Genomic DNA, 16,597 nt, shown 5'->3' with positions numbered 1-16,597 from the left:
ACCTACTGGTAACTGTATATAGAACAGGTCAGTCAGAAACTTAATCTAAAATGATCTAAAAATAATCTGAAATGATCTAAAATAATTAATGAAATAATCGCACCTTTATTTATTTTGAAAAATAAAACGGCAAATAACCCGGAAGTGTCCCGTCGTCCTGCCACGTCAGTGGTGTGTCGCTTCAAGCTGTCAAGTAGCAGAGTGAGTTCAGCAAACCAGCTATAACTCAATGGAGGAGGCTTTCTGTGCATTGTAAAGAATAATAATTTAAGTTTTCTTCCATCATGAGACACCCTTGTCTTTTAATTTTGGCTGTGTACATAGCCTTTATAAATGCTACCGAGTTAACTTTTGAATTGCCCGATAACGAGAAACAATGCTTTTACGAAGACCTAGAACAAGGAGTCAAGTTTGATATAGACTTTCAGGTAACTTAATTGACTCGTTTTGTGTTTTGCAATGTTGGTTGATTATTTATCTTTTGCAAGTCCACGTTTGTTGATTATTTGCTCTTTTTTTTTTAGCACAAACAGATATTACCGTGATTTTTGGGGCTTCAGATGTTATAATTCAACACGGTTAAACATTGTTAAACAACTGGAGATACGATGTATTCCATGTTCCCAAATTTCAGTATTAATTCTCTCCTTTTCATACAGGTAATTGCTGGAGGAAACTATGATGTTGACTGTTTTGTGACAGATCCAGTGAATAACATGCTGTATCAGGAACGAAAAAAGCAATATGACAGCTTTTCCCATACAACAACCATGAAGGGAGTGTACAAGGTCTGCTTCAGCAACGAGTTCTCGACCTTCTCTCACAAAACTGTATACCTGGACTTCCGAACTGGAGAGGATGCCAGATTATTGCCTGACATGAACGGAGCGACAGCTCTCACACAGGTGAGAAACACAAATGCCATGCACTCACACACAGCATGCACTCTGCATATATGCATTTGATATGAACCTCTGAATAAATCATGCAGATGGAGTCGGCCTGCTTGTCTATCCATGAGATCCTGAAAGTGGTTTCAGACTCTCAGACCTGGTATCGTCTTCGAGAGGCTCAGGACCGACTCAGGGCTGAAGATCTGAATGAGCGTGTGCACATTTGGTCCATTGGGGAGGCCATCATCCTGTTTGTGGTCTGTATTGGCCAGGTGCTTATGCTTAAGAGTTTCTTCAATGACAAGAAAGCCAGTGTTGCCACCAGCACATAGACCTAGATCTCTAGTTTGCCGTCTTCTCTCCTTGAAGATAATCTTCTGATTTATTAGTCTGATCCCCTTAAAACAAAAAAGTCTTGACTGTTGCCTACAACCAATAAAAAATAACACTGATGTCAAACAAAATGCCTTAATTACAGAGTCATGTACTAAAAGAGTCCATTATCTTGTGTTGTATATTCAAATCGGCCTCTATGTGCATTGCTTACTGTTGCAGTAATGGAAATAGACCTGCTGCACCTGTATAATGCCACATCTTACTGTTTTTGGTTTGTACCATTGTTGTTTGTTTTGTTAAAATTGTACTTTATCCACTTGAAGTGTGCCTTTGTCAACTTTAAATGCATATGTCTTAACATACCTTTCTAGAAAATACCTTTCTTTTTGTATGGTAACTATAATGATATGATGATAATGAATGATTATGTTGTTGTTAAACCTCTATTTTTCTATTTAGCAAAGCCCTTCTTTGTTTATCCCACCTTCAAAAGGGAAAATTCATGCAGGTGATTTATTTATATGTATAGATATAGATATATCTGGCAAACTATAAAAAATATAATTTTCCCCTTCATCTCTTAAAGGGGTCATGAATTGAGAAATAAAAATTTATTTGATCTTTTGACATGTAAGAGGTCATTTATAAAAAAATCCTGCAGGTTTCAGAACTCAAATCTTCCTCGTTAGTCCAAAAACAGCTTTTATTGAAACCCTGCTCCGAAAATGACTCATTTCGGATTACGTCACATAATAATGCGACGAGAGACCGCCTCTAGAATCAGATCAACGCCTACTTCTACATCATCGTATCTTTGGCCCCGCCCGCTGGCGCATTACTGAGACGAGAATAGAGATACAGGATCACTGGACTAAAAACAACATTACCTGCAAAGGATCCTAATTCTAGGAAAGTCGTTATTTATTTTCAGCTAGGCTATGTGAATGTCTTTTATTTGTTTGGTACATTTCACTGTGGATTCTTTGGTAAATCAGTCGCAATTACGGCGCAGGCTTTGCAAACAGCCTTTTACTGTAAGATATGGACACGAGTCACCCGACAGTAATGCCATAACATGTAAGTAGCCGTGTTCTGTGATCAGTGATTTCTAATATGATTCAAGTACAGTCCGACATTCTTTGTCTCAAAATCGTTTATTGCTGTTAATGTGTCAGAGTTCTGGACTCTCACCAAAACTTCCGTTTATCAATGACGCTGTCTACACGGTGCAATGAATCTCTTAATAACATTGTGTTTGGACTGTTATGATAGAAGCATTTGTGAGAGTGCAGAAATCGAGTTACAATGACGAGATCACTGCATTTGTGTCTGTCATCGGCTACAATGCTCATCGCTGCAACAATACATGTGGTAGGAGTAGATCTAAATCTAATGCTATAATCAATACTTTACATGATTATTTAACCTCGACAGCAGTAATAGTAAAAATCTAGTAAAAGTTTTCAGAAGAGTTCCACATGCAATACTTGTATCATGTGCAAAGATGCTAGCCAGTCACAGCAGTGAGCGTTTAAACCGGAGTCTCATAGCAGACACGACACATCCGACAGAGCGTTCAAATCAGAGGGCTATAATCAGGGTAAATGGCCTTTTATTTATAAATTGACCCTTTTTGATGTAAAAATCATACTTGCACTATAAGTGCACACCAGGAAACAAAAAATTATTACAAATTCAGTTCATGACCCCTTAATTATAAATTCTGTCAAGTGCAAACTGCATGCACACAATTGCTGGTTTAAGGGCTTACATCATGTCTGTCACATATGATGCCTCTAACTGAAACATCAACTTATTGTGCAATTCAAAAGCTATTTTATAGACCTATTTCATATTCCTCAAATATTTGTTACAAACATAGCCTATCTCTTTTTTTTTCATTTACCTCAGCCCTGGAAGTTGAATTGATTTGTGATTGCATTGATTTATTATGTCAATATTACCTTAAATCAAGTTGTTATATTCCTGCCTTATGTAAATTGAACAATTAAAAGCAAAGTTTGGGATTGATTTTATGAATCGTCTTAATGGCATATAATCACGGACATAGCAAGAAGATTTTGAAACATCTCAGAAAAAATAAATAAAAATACTTCTTGATGTAAATAAATATTTGGCACAAGCAAGACCATCTTAACTGTTGATATAATAGATGTAAACAATAATGTAAAATACATTTTGTTGGACAGAAACTTAAGTTATTATAGTGTTCTTTCACTGATTTTTAATAGTCTAAGTGTAAATGATCCTCCAGAGTCCATATGACAAATCTATTTTCATCTACACAGTTATGAACATTGACTCTCACTGGCTTTCAGTTTATGAATACATTTCGCCTCAGCCCTCCCTTGAAATAATGCATGAATATGGATGGGCTGTTGTGCCTGAGCCTATTCAGTGCATTGGACTACCTCCAACGTTGGCATAGAACCACCAACGGCAGAGGAGACCACACCGACCAGTCCGAAGGATAATTATGGGGAGCAATGACTCAAAGGGGCTTCTGATCACCGAGAAGGGTCTGTCTGGCATGTCTGCAGTGAGTGACATGTTGCGCTCGTCCTAAACGCTCGTGCGTCTGTACTGACTGGCCAATATGTTGAGCCGACTGATGAGTGGCAGCGATCGGACTCTTGACAGGGAATTCAACTGTACAGTGCGACTGCTGGACGACTCGGAATACACCTGCACGGTTCAGGTCAGTATTAACATGTTTTCATCATCACAAGCGGGTTATCCCCATCACCGACACACGTGCTTTAATGCTCACGCTGATGATACTGCGCATTCAAGCGGGAAAATCCGCGAGCATCTGTACGAATCTGGACACTGCACAAGGGCTGCAATGCGTAATGGCTAATTAACGTGTTAGGACATTTCCTTGATGAATGAATCAGTGCTGGTTTCGGTGACCCGTCTGTATCGGGTCACCTGTCACGTAGTGCCTGCCGCCAGCCCGAGAGACCTGAGTCACATTCAGTGGGAAGAGGCACTAGTGGAAAGGTTTCATACATTAAATTGACGAACTATCCACGATAACAGCTGCTGAAAGATTGTTGTATACGTGCAACACTGTAATGGTGATTCACTAGCTGTTCCTGTTCTTCTTGTTTGACCAAACACAGCCTACTACACGCCACATTACCGTGCAATTCAGCTTCTAGACAATGTTTCTAGACAAATTCCCAGACTGTTTCAATAGGCTATACAGTCTTCTTGATGCATTTGTTTCCACTACTTGTCTAAGGCAGCCCAAAAGCATGAATGGAGATTAATTGCTTTAAGTTAATTGATTAGAATGTGCCATTAATGTAATTTATTGAGTTGTATTGCATCATTGTATTAAGTGAATAATTAAAAGCAAAGTTTGGGATTGTTATAATGAGTCATCTTAATATCATAGCAAAATCATTGGCTGAGATGCTAAGTTGCCAAGAAGAGCAGTGGTTTTGTGTGTATAAATATATATGTTGTCCTTGAAAAGCTAGAGAATGAAAATATCCCAGGTGGAATGAAAGTGATAGGCATGTTTTTATTAACGAGTTTCCTCCTGGGCTGAGCTATTCACAGATGTTCAGAATCAACAACAGTTGCTGAAAGATTGCAGAAGCTATAATATGCCTAATACTTTGCAGCTGCTCTCACTCTAAAAACACTGGGTTAAAAAACAACCCACTTTGGGTTGTTTTCAACCCAAGGGCTGGGTAAAAATAGCACATGACACATGTTGGGTTAACATTTAAGCTCATTTAACAAATATTAGAAGTAAAAATAAAAACATTTAGAAGTAATTCAAGTGTAATTGACCAGTCTCTGTTCTCGTGCCGGTTTCATGACAAATCGGGTCCTCCCTCGAAATCGGGTCTCTTTCAACTATCAATCATTGATTAGCCTATACTAAGTATATACGAACGATATTAATTTTAATATATATATATATATATATATAAGTTACTATATAGCCTAGTGCATAAAAAACAAATTGAACATTTCTTTCACTTGATAAACTGTTAATTAGTTTAATTATTATTAATAATAATAATAACAATAGCCTATTAAGTGAATAATTGAACATCATTACATTCTTTTTATAATTGAAATATATTTGGACATTTAACACTTTATTTAACATGTAATTACCTTAAAGATGATGTAAATGTAGGACAAGTGAAAATGCGTGTATAAAGCTATCAGGCTAATTCGGGTATCTGTATGCTATGCTAAGCTAACTAATACAGACATTAATGGTCATTATAGTTCAAACAGCAGGAATTGTAATTGTAATTGTAATCAGGCGCTAAAGAAAATACCTATCACCACACCTGTGTGGTGAAGAGATGAGTCCCAGCACCGTAGAGATGAGTCCCACCTTAGGACCCCCAGTAGTACGCCTGATCTAAAGCTGTTCTTGCGATAACTTCTTGTAGCTAACATGAGCTGTTTTAGCTTTATGTGGTAGCTTTATGTAGCATGCCAAATCCCGCTGCTATATAGGCCTACAGCTAAATCCCGCTGCTATGTACAAGATAAGATAAAAGCAGTTTGTAAAAACATTTTAAGCAGGTAGTCTAGCAATTTTCTTCCATCAAGTAATATATTTATTTGTATAGCGCTTTTCACAGTACAGCTTTACAGAAAGACAGACAGCTATTGTATAGTAATTGAATTGTATATGTAAGCTAACTAAAAAAACACTAAGAACGAGAAATGTTTATTTTTACAATCTATAGCTTCAGTTATATACTAGTATATGAAACATATAAGTTTAGACATGAATGGTCGTTATAACGTAGTTCAAACGTCTTATATAATAAAGTGATTTTGTCTGATTTGTAACCAGGCACTAAAGCGATTACCCATAAAATGTGCTTTGAACCAATCGGATTGCTTGGGTCCTAAGATGGGACTCATCTCTAACTGGGACGGGACGACGACTTCTAACTTCAGACCGCTGCCCTGTGTTTCACTCGTAGCCAAAATATGCGGTGAATGGCCCCATAACCTGTCCATAAACAAACAGTGAACAGCTCTGAGGACATATTTTAACATCCTCAGTATATATTCTGTATCTTTTTGAATAAAATCATAAACTTTTATACAAAGAAATCATGTGAAAAGGCCGATGCGAGTCACATGATCACTCATGACTCACATCGCGCCCCTGGATGTTGCTTTGCATAAAATTAAACAATATACAGCACAATAACGAATTTATAGCTAAAATAAAATGTACACAAACCTTCAACAATTTGACGGAGCTGCACTGCTCTCTCCTGGAGAGGTCGCAAAAAGCCCGCAATAAATAACTCGACCCCTGGGTTGTTATGTCTGACCCAGTATCCGGGTTACACAAAAACTATCCAAACATTGGGTTGTTACGTCTGACCCAGGATCCAGGTTACACAAAAACTACCCAAACACTGGGTTGTTACGTCTGACCCAGGAGCTGGGTAACACAAACTATCCAAACAGAGAAAAAATAACCCAAAAAAATGGCTCAACCCAGGGTTTGGGGATATATATATATATTTATAGATATATATGCTCATGTGTCTGAAACTCATTTTGGTGGGACAGTTTACCATGACTGAACTCCACGTGCACAAGTTACTAAAGGATTATGTTCAGAGCTCAGTTGAGGCAGAATTCTTAAACACTGGAACAAATTATTTTTCCAAGAAAAAAATAAGTTAATGGATTTGAAATAGTAAGTGTTCTGTGTATAAGTTATATATTTGACAACATGAAATATTAACTCTTAAATAGTGAATTTGGTGGTCATTCATGGTACTAGTTGTGTGAGGTCATGTTTGTGGTATGTCTGGGAATATCAGCAGAATATCAGATTGTGACATTCCATTGTCCTTGGAATTCTGTGTGATGCTGTGGTCTCCATGGCAACAGGCCGATTCCATCATCGGTTCCCAGCTGCTCCTGCTCTCGTCAGACAGGATATAAGCACACGTGTGCAAACACACATACCCATCTGTTACACAGGATTCATTCAAACATGGCGGCTAGACATTGCAAACAGAGACAATCCTCTTCTGTCCTTTCCGCCCCTGTCCCACTTGGGATCGTCCTCTGTAATTGATTGATCAGGACAGTGGAGTTTGGTTAGTGATGAAATGCTTATTAGTGAAATATGGCCTCTCTCTTTTGAGAGACTGCTGACTGCGTTTGGCTCCTGGCAGTCACACATCAAGAGACCAGATATCTGAGACACTCACACATATACCTTCATTACAGAGCTCACCTTTGTGTAGGTCAGCGGTGCCTCTCAGCTATATTTCACTGCTTATTGTTTGCCATACATACTACACGTCTGTCAAACGTCAACTATTCAGATAATTCACTTGTAAAATGTTATATAATTTGTACCGCTCTTGACTTATCCTATTTTGGCTGCATTGTTCTAATTAGCATTTCAGAGTCATAATTAACTTGAAATGAAAGTACCAGTTGTTGAGAGCATGTCCTCAGGAAGGCACATCTTGCTCAGTTTGCAGTATCTAATTGCTTCTTTTTCTTTCATATCTCACAGTAGCATGCATGAACATGGGGCATTATGATTTGCCGTTGTTTTCATGGGGATGGCATCTCTTTTTCTATAACACAAATTATCAATAACTTTAATCAAATCCTTTGAGGAATGAAAACAATGGTATTGTATTTCATGTTGTCAAATAACAATGGCAATGGTATTGTATTATTGTATTTATTTGCCTGGTTCAGCACATGCAAGTACAGTATGACACATGGGTGGAAAAACAGCAATATCTGCAAGATGGTAAATGAGGCAAGTACTTTGTTTGTTTTTATAAGTGTGCTCATGATTGGAAGAAAGGCAGAGTTCTTGTCAGAAACTACAAGCAATGTCTGACAGCGTGTCAGTATATGTTCTCAGATCTCCATTCACTTGAGATTAAATATTCAAATCAGCTCCATATCAGCAACATAAACAATATTAATAAATTATGCCTTGCAGGTCATGAGAAGGGGAACCTATAGTGAGAGTTGAAGGTGAGATTTGTGTTACTGTATGTGTGTGTTTGCACATAAGAGAGAAAAAGAAAGAAAATGACATGGAATGAGAGATATGGTCCATAAATGGTTCTCTTGGTAAAAAGGAGGCATAAACTGCTAAGTCTTTCCCTAAAGACCGAACCGTACAGTACATGACTTTTTTTTTTTAGATTGGTCTAATTTGATACCAAAAAGTAAGACTGCCCCTTGACTAAGTGATACTAGTACTTAAGTCACAGTCTTTACATAATGGCTATGTTTATGCAACTGCCTGAGGTTATTGCTTGCTTGCTACTAAACAGTATACTTTTGAGGAAAAAAATGTGTTCATGTGTATTGTGGAATGAAATATCCTTGTTCTATTGTACTTGTATTACGGCTCGGAAATGTTATTGGAAATTTAATTTCTTTTTTTTTTTTTACTTAGTAGTCCAGCAGTTGTGCTGAAGAGTAATAATAAGAAGAGTGGAGGGCATTTATAAACTCAACTAACTGTGTAATTTGTAAAATGACCGTAGGGTATGGCTAGTTCCCCTGCCTCATCAGATCAAACTCCACAGTCAGTCATTCTAAATCTTCTAAATCGACACATGACCATGAACAATAAGAATGAGAGAAAAAAAGAGTAAAAGAGATTTCATTCTGTTCATGATAAAAGACATACAAATAATTGCATTTATTTATATGATATATCAGAATATATCAAAAGAGAAAAAGATCTTTATTTTTATTTTGGTTTCTCTAAAAGTGTTCAATACAAATTCTTGTAGCTCAAATAGAAGAGAATAATAGTAACACCAAGTTCAATTGCCAGAGAATCCATGATCTGTTAAAATGTTAACTTATCTAAGTAATACCTTAAATCTGCCAAATTCATGAAAATAAATTAAATTCATTAAATTGAATAAAAGCATTTACTAAATTAATAAATGTAAATTCACCTACTCATTGAAATCACTTACTGTATTGTCTTATATGACTTGGATGGTTAAATATAAAGATGTACCAGCAGCATTTTGTTATAAGAGAACTTGCTGTTATATATTCTGTGCGTAATAGTGGTTTTCTCCTTTATTTTGCTCCTGCTCAGATACTGCTTGTAAGATGATCCTTAAAGGCACACTGTGGAGAATTTGTGTTTTTGTCAAACAGCGACCCCTAGAGTCGCTGTGGAATACTTGCACTGTCGTAAATACTCCTCCACCCCCCTACCTCCCACCCTGTACACCGGTACCTGCATCAGGCATGGAACAGGCACGCAGACTCCGAAGACATGATTATTGCAATTTATCATAATAGTTTGCAAATTGTGCTTGTTTATTTACAACCTCTACATTAGGCTTATTTATGTCCTGATATTTATGTGAGATATTGAAAACTGTTCTCATGATCGCAGGAATCAACGTCAACAGCGTCGTCTGATATCCCTCAGGACTACGTGATAAATACACCTCACAACACCTGAGTTCAGCTGGCAAACTAGTTCGTGAGGCAAGCTAGGCAATAAAACATAACGCAAAAAACACGTAAGAGAACGAGTGTTTTTTTAGCAAGTCTGTTAACAGCTCTGATAATCGAAAGCTAGCTAGACATATGTGGAAATTATTGGACTGGTCTAATTATCAGCAATGGATGAATGAACAGCATGTAAAAAAATGACATACAAGCAAGCGCAACAACATAGAATGCAAACAAGTTTACAAATAAGAGATTTATTTACTGGCCACTTCATGCGTTTTCTCAGATCAGATAGCTATCAGATTTATCAAAACGATTCTATTTACACCTGGTCACATAAATGTGTTTTTGCGAAACGGATTTAAATCCGATCTTCAATTCTCGCGCTATATGCAGATTTAATGGAGTGCACGTCACCGAAAGCAACAGATATGAGCTGCATTTTATTGATCATCATCTAAAATTTGAAAATCAAAGACCGCAATAAGAGAGAGCAGTAACAGCCCTGGTAAGATCATTTCATTTCTTTACTTTTAATGATGATGATGATTGTGTGTAAGCATCTGCGACTTACTTTCACTTTGATTTGCGATAGTTTGCACGTTGGCTTGATGAATTGATGCTCAGCTTCTCATCTGCGGTGATGCGTGTTCCAGCGCGTCGTCATATCTGGCAATAACATATAGCCTATAACACGCTCTCACACGTTTTTTTATTATTATTTATTTTTTTAGCATTTTTGGGAGGAGTACAATTTGCATATGTGGTTTCAACAACCAGATGCACACTTGTCCAGTTTCGTCTGGAATGCGGCACAGACAGGGCCGGAGTGGGGCCACTTTTCAGCCCGGGAGTTTCAGGCCCAAGACCGGCCCACTTTTTCCATGGTGGAATTCCAAATTAGCACTTTTTCTAAATTGGATAAATGAAGCAACAGTTCAGCTCTTACTATTGTGTAGTTTGTATTAATACCATGGGTTAACAAATAATGTAAAAGTTAAATAATAATTCACTTAGACTTTATAAGAAGCAATTACGACTTTATTTCACACAATTCTGACTTTATATTTCGCAATTCTGACTCTATATCTTGCAGTTCTGACTTTATAAGCAACTGCAACTTTATTTCACGCAGTCCTGAATTTATATCTTGCAATTCTGACTTTATAAGAAGCAATTGCGACTTTATTTCACACAATTCTAACTTTATATCTCGCAATTCTGACTCTATATCTTGCAGTTCTGACTTTATAAGCAACTGCAACTTTATTTCACGCAGTCCTGAATTTATATCTCGCAATTCTGACTTTATAACACACAATTGCGACTTTATCACACAATTCTAACTTTATATCTCGCAATTCTGACTTTATAACACGCAATTGCGACTTTATTTCACACAATTCTGACTATATATCTTGCAGTTCTGACTTTATAAGCAATTGCGACTTTATTTCACACAATTCTGAATTTATATCTCGCAATTCTGACTTTATAACACACAATTGCGACTTTATATCACGCAATTCTGACTTTATATCTCGCAATTCTGACTTTATAACACGCAATTGCGACTTTATTTCACGCAATTTTGACTTTATATCTCGCAATTCTGAGAAATAAAGTCAGAATTGCAAGATGTAAACTCGCAATTGTGAGATAAAAAGTCGCAATTATCTTTTAAAATGTTTTATTCTGTGGCTTAAAAAAAGCTTCCATACCTCCTGGCCTCTTCCTCCCATCCATCCTCCCTGACGCGTCACGGTAGGGCCAGCCCAGCTATCGGTAGGCGCCGGCGGTGCCGCGGTAGCCTACCTGAGAAAACGTTTTGGAAAAGACGGACTATGGACCCAACCAACTCTATAGGAGGGGAGGGGAGAACTCCCTCACATGGTACAACCCATGCAGAGGCTGCGCGCTGCGGTGTCAGAATGCGAAACGTGTGTAGCCTATGTAACTAACGTGACATTGAAATGTGAAAAAAAAAAAAAATTCCTCGACCGGCCTAAAAGTGAAGCGGCCCACCGGGAATTCTCCCGATTCTCCCGATTACCCACTCCGGGCCTGGGCACAGACCACCTCCTGAAGTGGTTTGAGCGATCGGATTCAAATCCGTCTTGAATGCGTTTCAGAGGGCATTTACACCTGGTTTTTTCACGATCGGATAGCTATCCGATCTGAGAAAACGCATGAAGTGGCCAGGTCTAAACACAACGGCCCTGTCCCAAATGGCGCACTTCATGCGGACTTTCGGTCTCGTGGACTTGAATTGCGCGTGCTCGCTGAGTCTACGAGTCCGTAGGCCGTCCCATTCAGCATTTTACCGCTCTGAAGTGTGCTCAGCAGCGCCCCCTTTGTACCCTTGAAGCGGTCTTCCGCGAAGTCCGCATAGAAGCAGGCTCCACGCACTTTAACTACCCAGGAATCCTTGCGAAAGGCCAATCAGACAACAGATGGGAGGAGATTTCACTCACGGATAATTGTTGACATGGCTGAGAAGAAAATATTACGGTTTTTATGACCTAAATGTACATTTTACCAGTTGTTACCTACAGTTTATACAAACATTATGGTTATCGACCAGTGGTTGATGTCTCAAACATAATAATAGCGTGTTTAATAATACGATCGTGTTATGATTCATTAAATAAATAGTACCGAATGTCAGGGCTTTACTGAGTCATATGTAAACATAGTATGAATATTGACACCTGTAAATTGAAAAAATTATGTTTAAATTATGTTTTAAAATTGTAATCTTAGTTCAAATGGAACATTATGTAGCCTATTATTATGTACAACTGTATACATCATTTAAATAAGCATGATATATCTATTGTTTAATGCCCAGGTGATATGCACAATATCAAAATATAGAACTGTAAAATTAGGATGTGTAGTTGACATGGAGATAAGACATCAGAGCGCAAAAATGTGATTTCTCCTGTCCAACAACAACCAGGCCGTTATTTCCGGCGTGCCGATCGAGTCTGTCCCAAAAATACCTCTCAATGCGCCCTCGTGGACTCGCGCCAAGGGCCCTATAGGTCTGCACTACATGACGTCACCAAAGTGCGGACTCTGAGGAAGTCCACAAGTCCGGAGTGTGCCATTTGGGACAGGGCCAACAGCCCCCATGACAAAAACATACGCACGAAAGCCGAAAACAAACACTGGTTGGCCTCTCACGTCCATAGACAGTATATAAACGCTCACGTCCGAATTTGAGGAAGTGGTGGGGGAAGTGACGTATGCCGTAAAGCAGTCGAATTTTGTAGTTCTTTTTGTGGTCTGGTTACTACCCGAACCCCGAAGTTACATAGTGCCAGTAAAAGCGATACAGACCCCGTCAGGCTATGGCAGACGTGTCATTCAACCTATTGTAAGTCGATGTACCATCACAAGGGTCTTGGAAATATATCATGAAGGTTGAAAAGTTACACGGTGTGGCTTTAAGCAATGCAACTAAAAGATAAAATGATTAAATTAACCAGGTCAGGGTGAATTTACACTTTGATGAAAAAAATCAATTAATACACCAGGATGCAAGTCATTCTGTGAAGACATGCTTTATATAGAAGTTTCAGGGGATTTTACTTGGTTACTTCAAAATGCAATGAAATATTTGTATGAATTAATACACGGTATATACACAAGCATACACATACAGTGTATGTTTATATATATATATATATATATATATATATATATGTGTGTGTGTGTGTGTGTGTATATTCATATATATATGTGTGTGTGTGTGTGTGTGTGTATGTATGTATTTGAAAGGGCTGAGTTCTAAGTTCTTGATCATTTTAGGCCAATATGGCAGTCGCGGTTTCAGTGCTTGCTTCTTGTAAAATAAAACATATTTTATTTAAGCTACTGATATAACTGGATTCATCTTACATGGCTGTACATATTTTGAAAAATGTTTTTCAAAATTACTCTTCATTTCAGTCATCATTTACTTACCTATTAAGTAAATTATGACTGATCTACTTACCCTCATATCAGTCTAAACCCATTTGCCTTTTTTTCTTCTGTGAAAAAAAAAAGAAAAAGGAAAGGTTTAGCATAATTTTCATGTTGCTCTTTTCAATAAAATAAAAGCAAATAGTGAATACAGGTTATTAAACTCCATATAGGATTAAAAAAAATCAGATTTGCTCAGTGCATAAAAACACAGCAAGGAATATGACTTGTAGAAGCATTGACATTTTACAAATTAATAGACTTCACTGTAAAGTATAGGAGAATTGAAACTGATTTCTCGTTTGATACTAATCTACTGCATGCCTTGAAAATAGGGGAATATGTTGCTGTAGAGTAAATCTTGGCCATATGCTGTTAGGTGTAGATTATTTTGTCACTCAGATCACACAAGATTTCAATACATGTCCCAGTGCAGCTGTCTAAATCATGATGTGGAAGGTTTGGGGTTTTGGATATAAAATATTTAAAGAGGAAAAGAAAAACTGTTCTAAAAAAGAGAGAGGAAAAGTTTTCATTAAGAAAGTAGTTCTTCTCCTTACAATACTATTTTTTGGTGTCAAGTATGTAAGACTGGAGAAACTGGAAGAACTGGAAGAGAGGGCTAGTCTCTGAGAAAACAAAGGAAATTAACATTTGAACTCTCTTGCTATATTACCATCCCCATTCGAGACATGATCACACTTGAGTTGATCACCAATTTACACATCATTCCCTTCACCCATCCCTACCTGAATTCACCCAAAAATTTGGTTTAATATGAACCATTAATATACAGTATTATACATGTTTGGCATCATTTGAAATGTCTCAGTGCGACTGGTACAAAGTTCTCATTCCCACAGAAGTAAACCAAAAAGGTAATAAGGTGTGGAGAGTTTGGAGATATCTTGTTAACTGCTGTGGGTGTGCCCCAATGTAAATCAACCTCTGTCCCCTGTAAGTCTGGGACGGTGATTAATGCAAATTCCCACTGTGAACTCATGTTTACATTTGAAAAGAGGTTTCTGTCTTGGTCTGAGTATTTAGGGAGATGCTGAAGAAGGCTTTTGGCGATTTGTAACTCAAATTAGTGCCTGCATACACTCCGCATCATGTATTTTATAGTGTCAGATTCACATCTTCTCTCTTTATTCCAGAGCATTTGATGTTTTGTATTTATTATCTTTGAACTGATTATGAAATTGGCATGATACATTTACCAGACATAATAAATTGTTACATTTGATTTTATTCCGACTGTGGCTGAAATTGTTTTCCCAAGTAGAAGTTGGTTGACTTATCTGTAGTAGTGGCCATACCTCTACTGAAGTAAACGTTACTTTAATTTCAAGTGTATGCAATCACGGGGGCTATAACATATCTTTGATTGTGTAAGCGTGAATGCGACCGATCTCAGGTATATAGCAATTACCTCTGTTTGGTGACTGAAGCTGGCGAGCTTGCGATCGTGAGACCCACGTTAAACAAGGCGTGAGGACCTCTGAGCGACATAGCTTATGAACGGGTAAAATATAAGTAAAGAGTTTTGAACAATCAAATGTATTGCTAAACTATTATATAATTGACCAATAACCAATTGGCAATCTAACCTAAATTTGAGGTTGTGATAAAATAGAGTCAGATGGAGTCAGATAAAAGCTTAAATGGAATTAAATTACTTTGCCTCGCGGAAAGACAGTAACACGCAGAGACCTTCACCCGTTCTATTGGAAACCTCCACTGGGCCGATTTAGACGGGCTTACAAGTAGTAGCAAGCAAGCAATAACCAGAGACTGCTTTTCACCAAGAGAACCATATGAACCATCTATATCCCTCACTCTTTTTCTCTCACATTCACATTCACACACACGCATACACGCATACAAATCACACCTTTAACTCTCACTATATATTCCCTTCTCATGACCTGAAAGGAATAATTTATTAATATTGTTTGAGATGCTGATATGGAGCTGATTTAAATATTTAATCTCGAGTGAATGGAGATCTGAGTACATACTGAGATTACTAGTGTCAGACATTACTTGTAGTTTCTAACATGAACTCTGCCTCTCTTCCAATCATGAGCACACTTATAAAAAACAAACAAAATACTTGCCTTATTTACGATCTTGCAGATGTTGCTGTGTATAACATCTCCTGGTGTTTTTCCACCCATGTGTTATACTGTATACATACATGTGCTGAACCGGGGAAATACACCACATTAGTGCTTATACTGTCTGATAAGCCAGTCTGCTAGTTCACATCTGTCTGTTTAGTCCTGAAAGCTGCTGTTGTGACCCTGATCCCTCGCCTTCCTGAACTGCTTTTTGCAGGCAATGATTATTTTAAAATCTGACTTTCCTCTATCACACAGCTCTAAAGCTTTCTAAGATGCCTTCAAAGTGCTGTGTGATTGTTAATATTTGATTGAGCTCTGATGTCTCCAGAGAGATTCTGAAATATTAAGCAGAAGGCAGGCCAAATGCTCACACCCTCTCTCCTTAATTGTCCTCTGACTGCCACTGAAATTATTGCCACAACCAGGGCTTGGCATAAAAATCTTTTCACCACTATAACAAAAAACCTCATTCAGCAATGGTGTTTAGAGAGACACATTCCCCTAACAGGAAGATTGCCTTAATCAACACAAGAATCCCCATACAGTGGAGGTCGTTTTGTCTGTATAAGTGTCTATTTCGCGCCACAACATGGATAGACTACAACAGGTAAATGTTAGCTGTGTGGAAAATATAGATTTCTCGATTTAAATCAATACTGATATGGATTCTTAAATCTCAAGATAATTCTTTTAATCTAAACTGTTTTCCAATGATGCGTCAACTCACTAAACATTATTTGTAGTACACATGCCACCTATTAATGA

At 37.7% G+C, this 16,597-nt stretch overlaps 2 protein-coding genes across 2 annotated transcripts in view; both read left to right on the top strand.

The window, feature by feature from the left end:
- Window positions 1-161: 161 nt before the first annotated feature.
- tmed3 (transmembrane p24 trafficking protein 3) lies at window positions 162-3,260 on the top strand. The gene is made up of 3 exons (XM_084109796.1): window positions 162-428; window positions 660-905; window positions 992-3,260. The coding sequence occupies exons 1-3, from the start codon at window positions 285-287 to the stop codon at window positions 1,223-1,225; spliced, it is 624 nt and encodes a 207-aa protein (XP_083965922.1). The 5' UTR covers window positions 162-284; the 3' UTR covers window positions 1,226-3,260.
- Window positions 3,261-3,603: 343 nt separating this feature from the next.
- frmd5b (FERM domain containing 5b) overlaps window positions 3,604-16,597 on the top strand; it is a 37,069-nt gene continuing 24,075 nt past the window's right edge. Inside the window, exon 1 of the mRNA XM_084108010.1 lies at window positions 3,604-3,948. Coding sequence (XP_083964136.1) covers window positions 3,847-3,948 — 102 coding nt within the window. The 5' untranslated portion in view covers window positions 3,604-3,846. The remainder of the gene's footprint in view (window positions 3,949-16,597) is intronic.

The sequence above is a fragment of the Abramis brama genome, assembly GCF_963993115.1.
Source record: "Abramis brama genome assembly, chromosome: 3".
Taxonomy (NCBI): Eukaryota; Metazoa; Chordata; class Actinopteri; order Cypriniformes; family Leuciscidae; genus Abramis; species Abramis brama.
The sequence above is the reverse complement of the archived record's forward strand: the minus strand, read 5'-3'. Positions and strand labels throughout refer to the sequence as shown.

Coding starts and splice junctions, on each gene's coding strand:
- tmed3 (XM_084109796.1), top strand. CDS start 285: ATGAGACACCCTTGTCTTTTAATTTTGGCTGTGTACATAGCCTTTATA. Junction 429..659: donor AGTTTGATATAGACTTTCAG/GTAACTTAATTG, acceptor CTTTTCATACAG/GTAATTGCTGGAGGAAACTA. Junction 906..991: donor GAGCGACAGCTCTCACACAG/GTGAGAAACACA, acceptor TAAATCATGCAG/ATGGAGTCGGCCTGCTTGTC.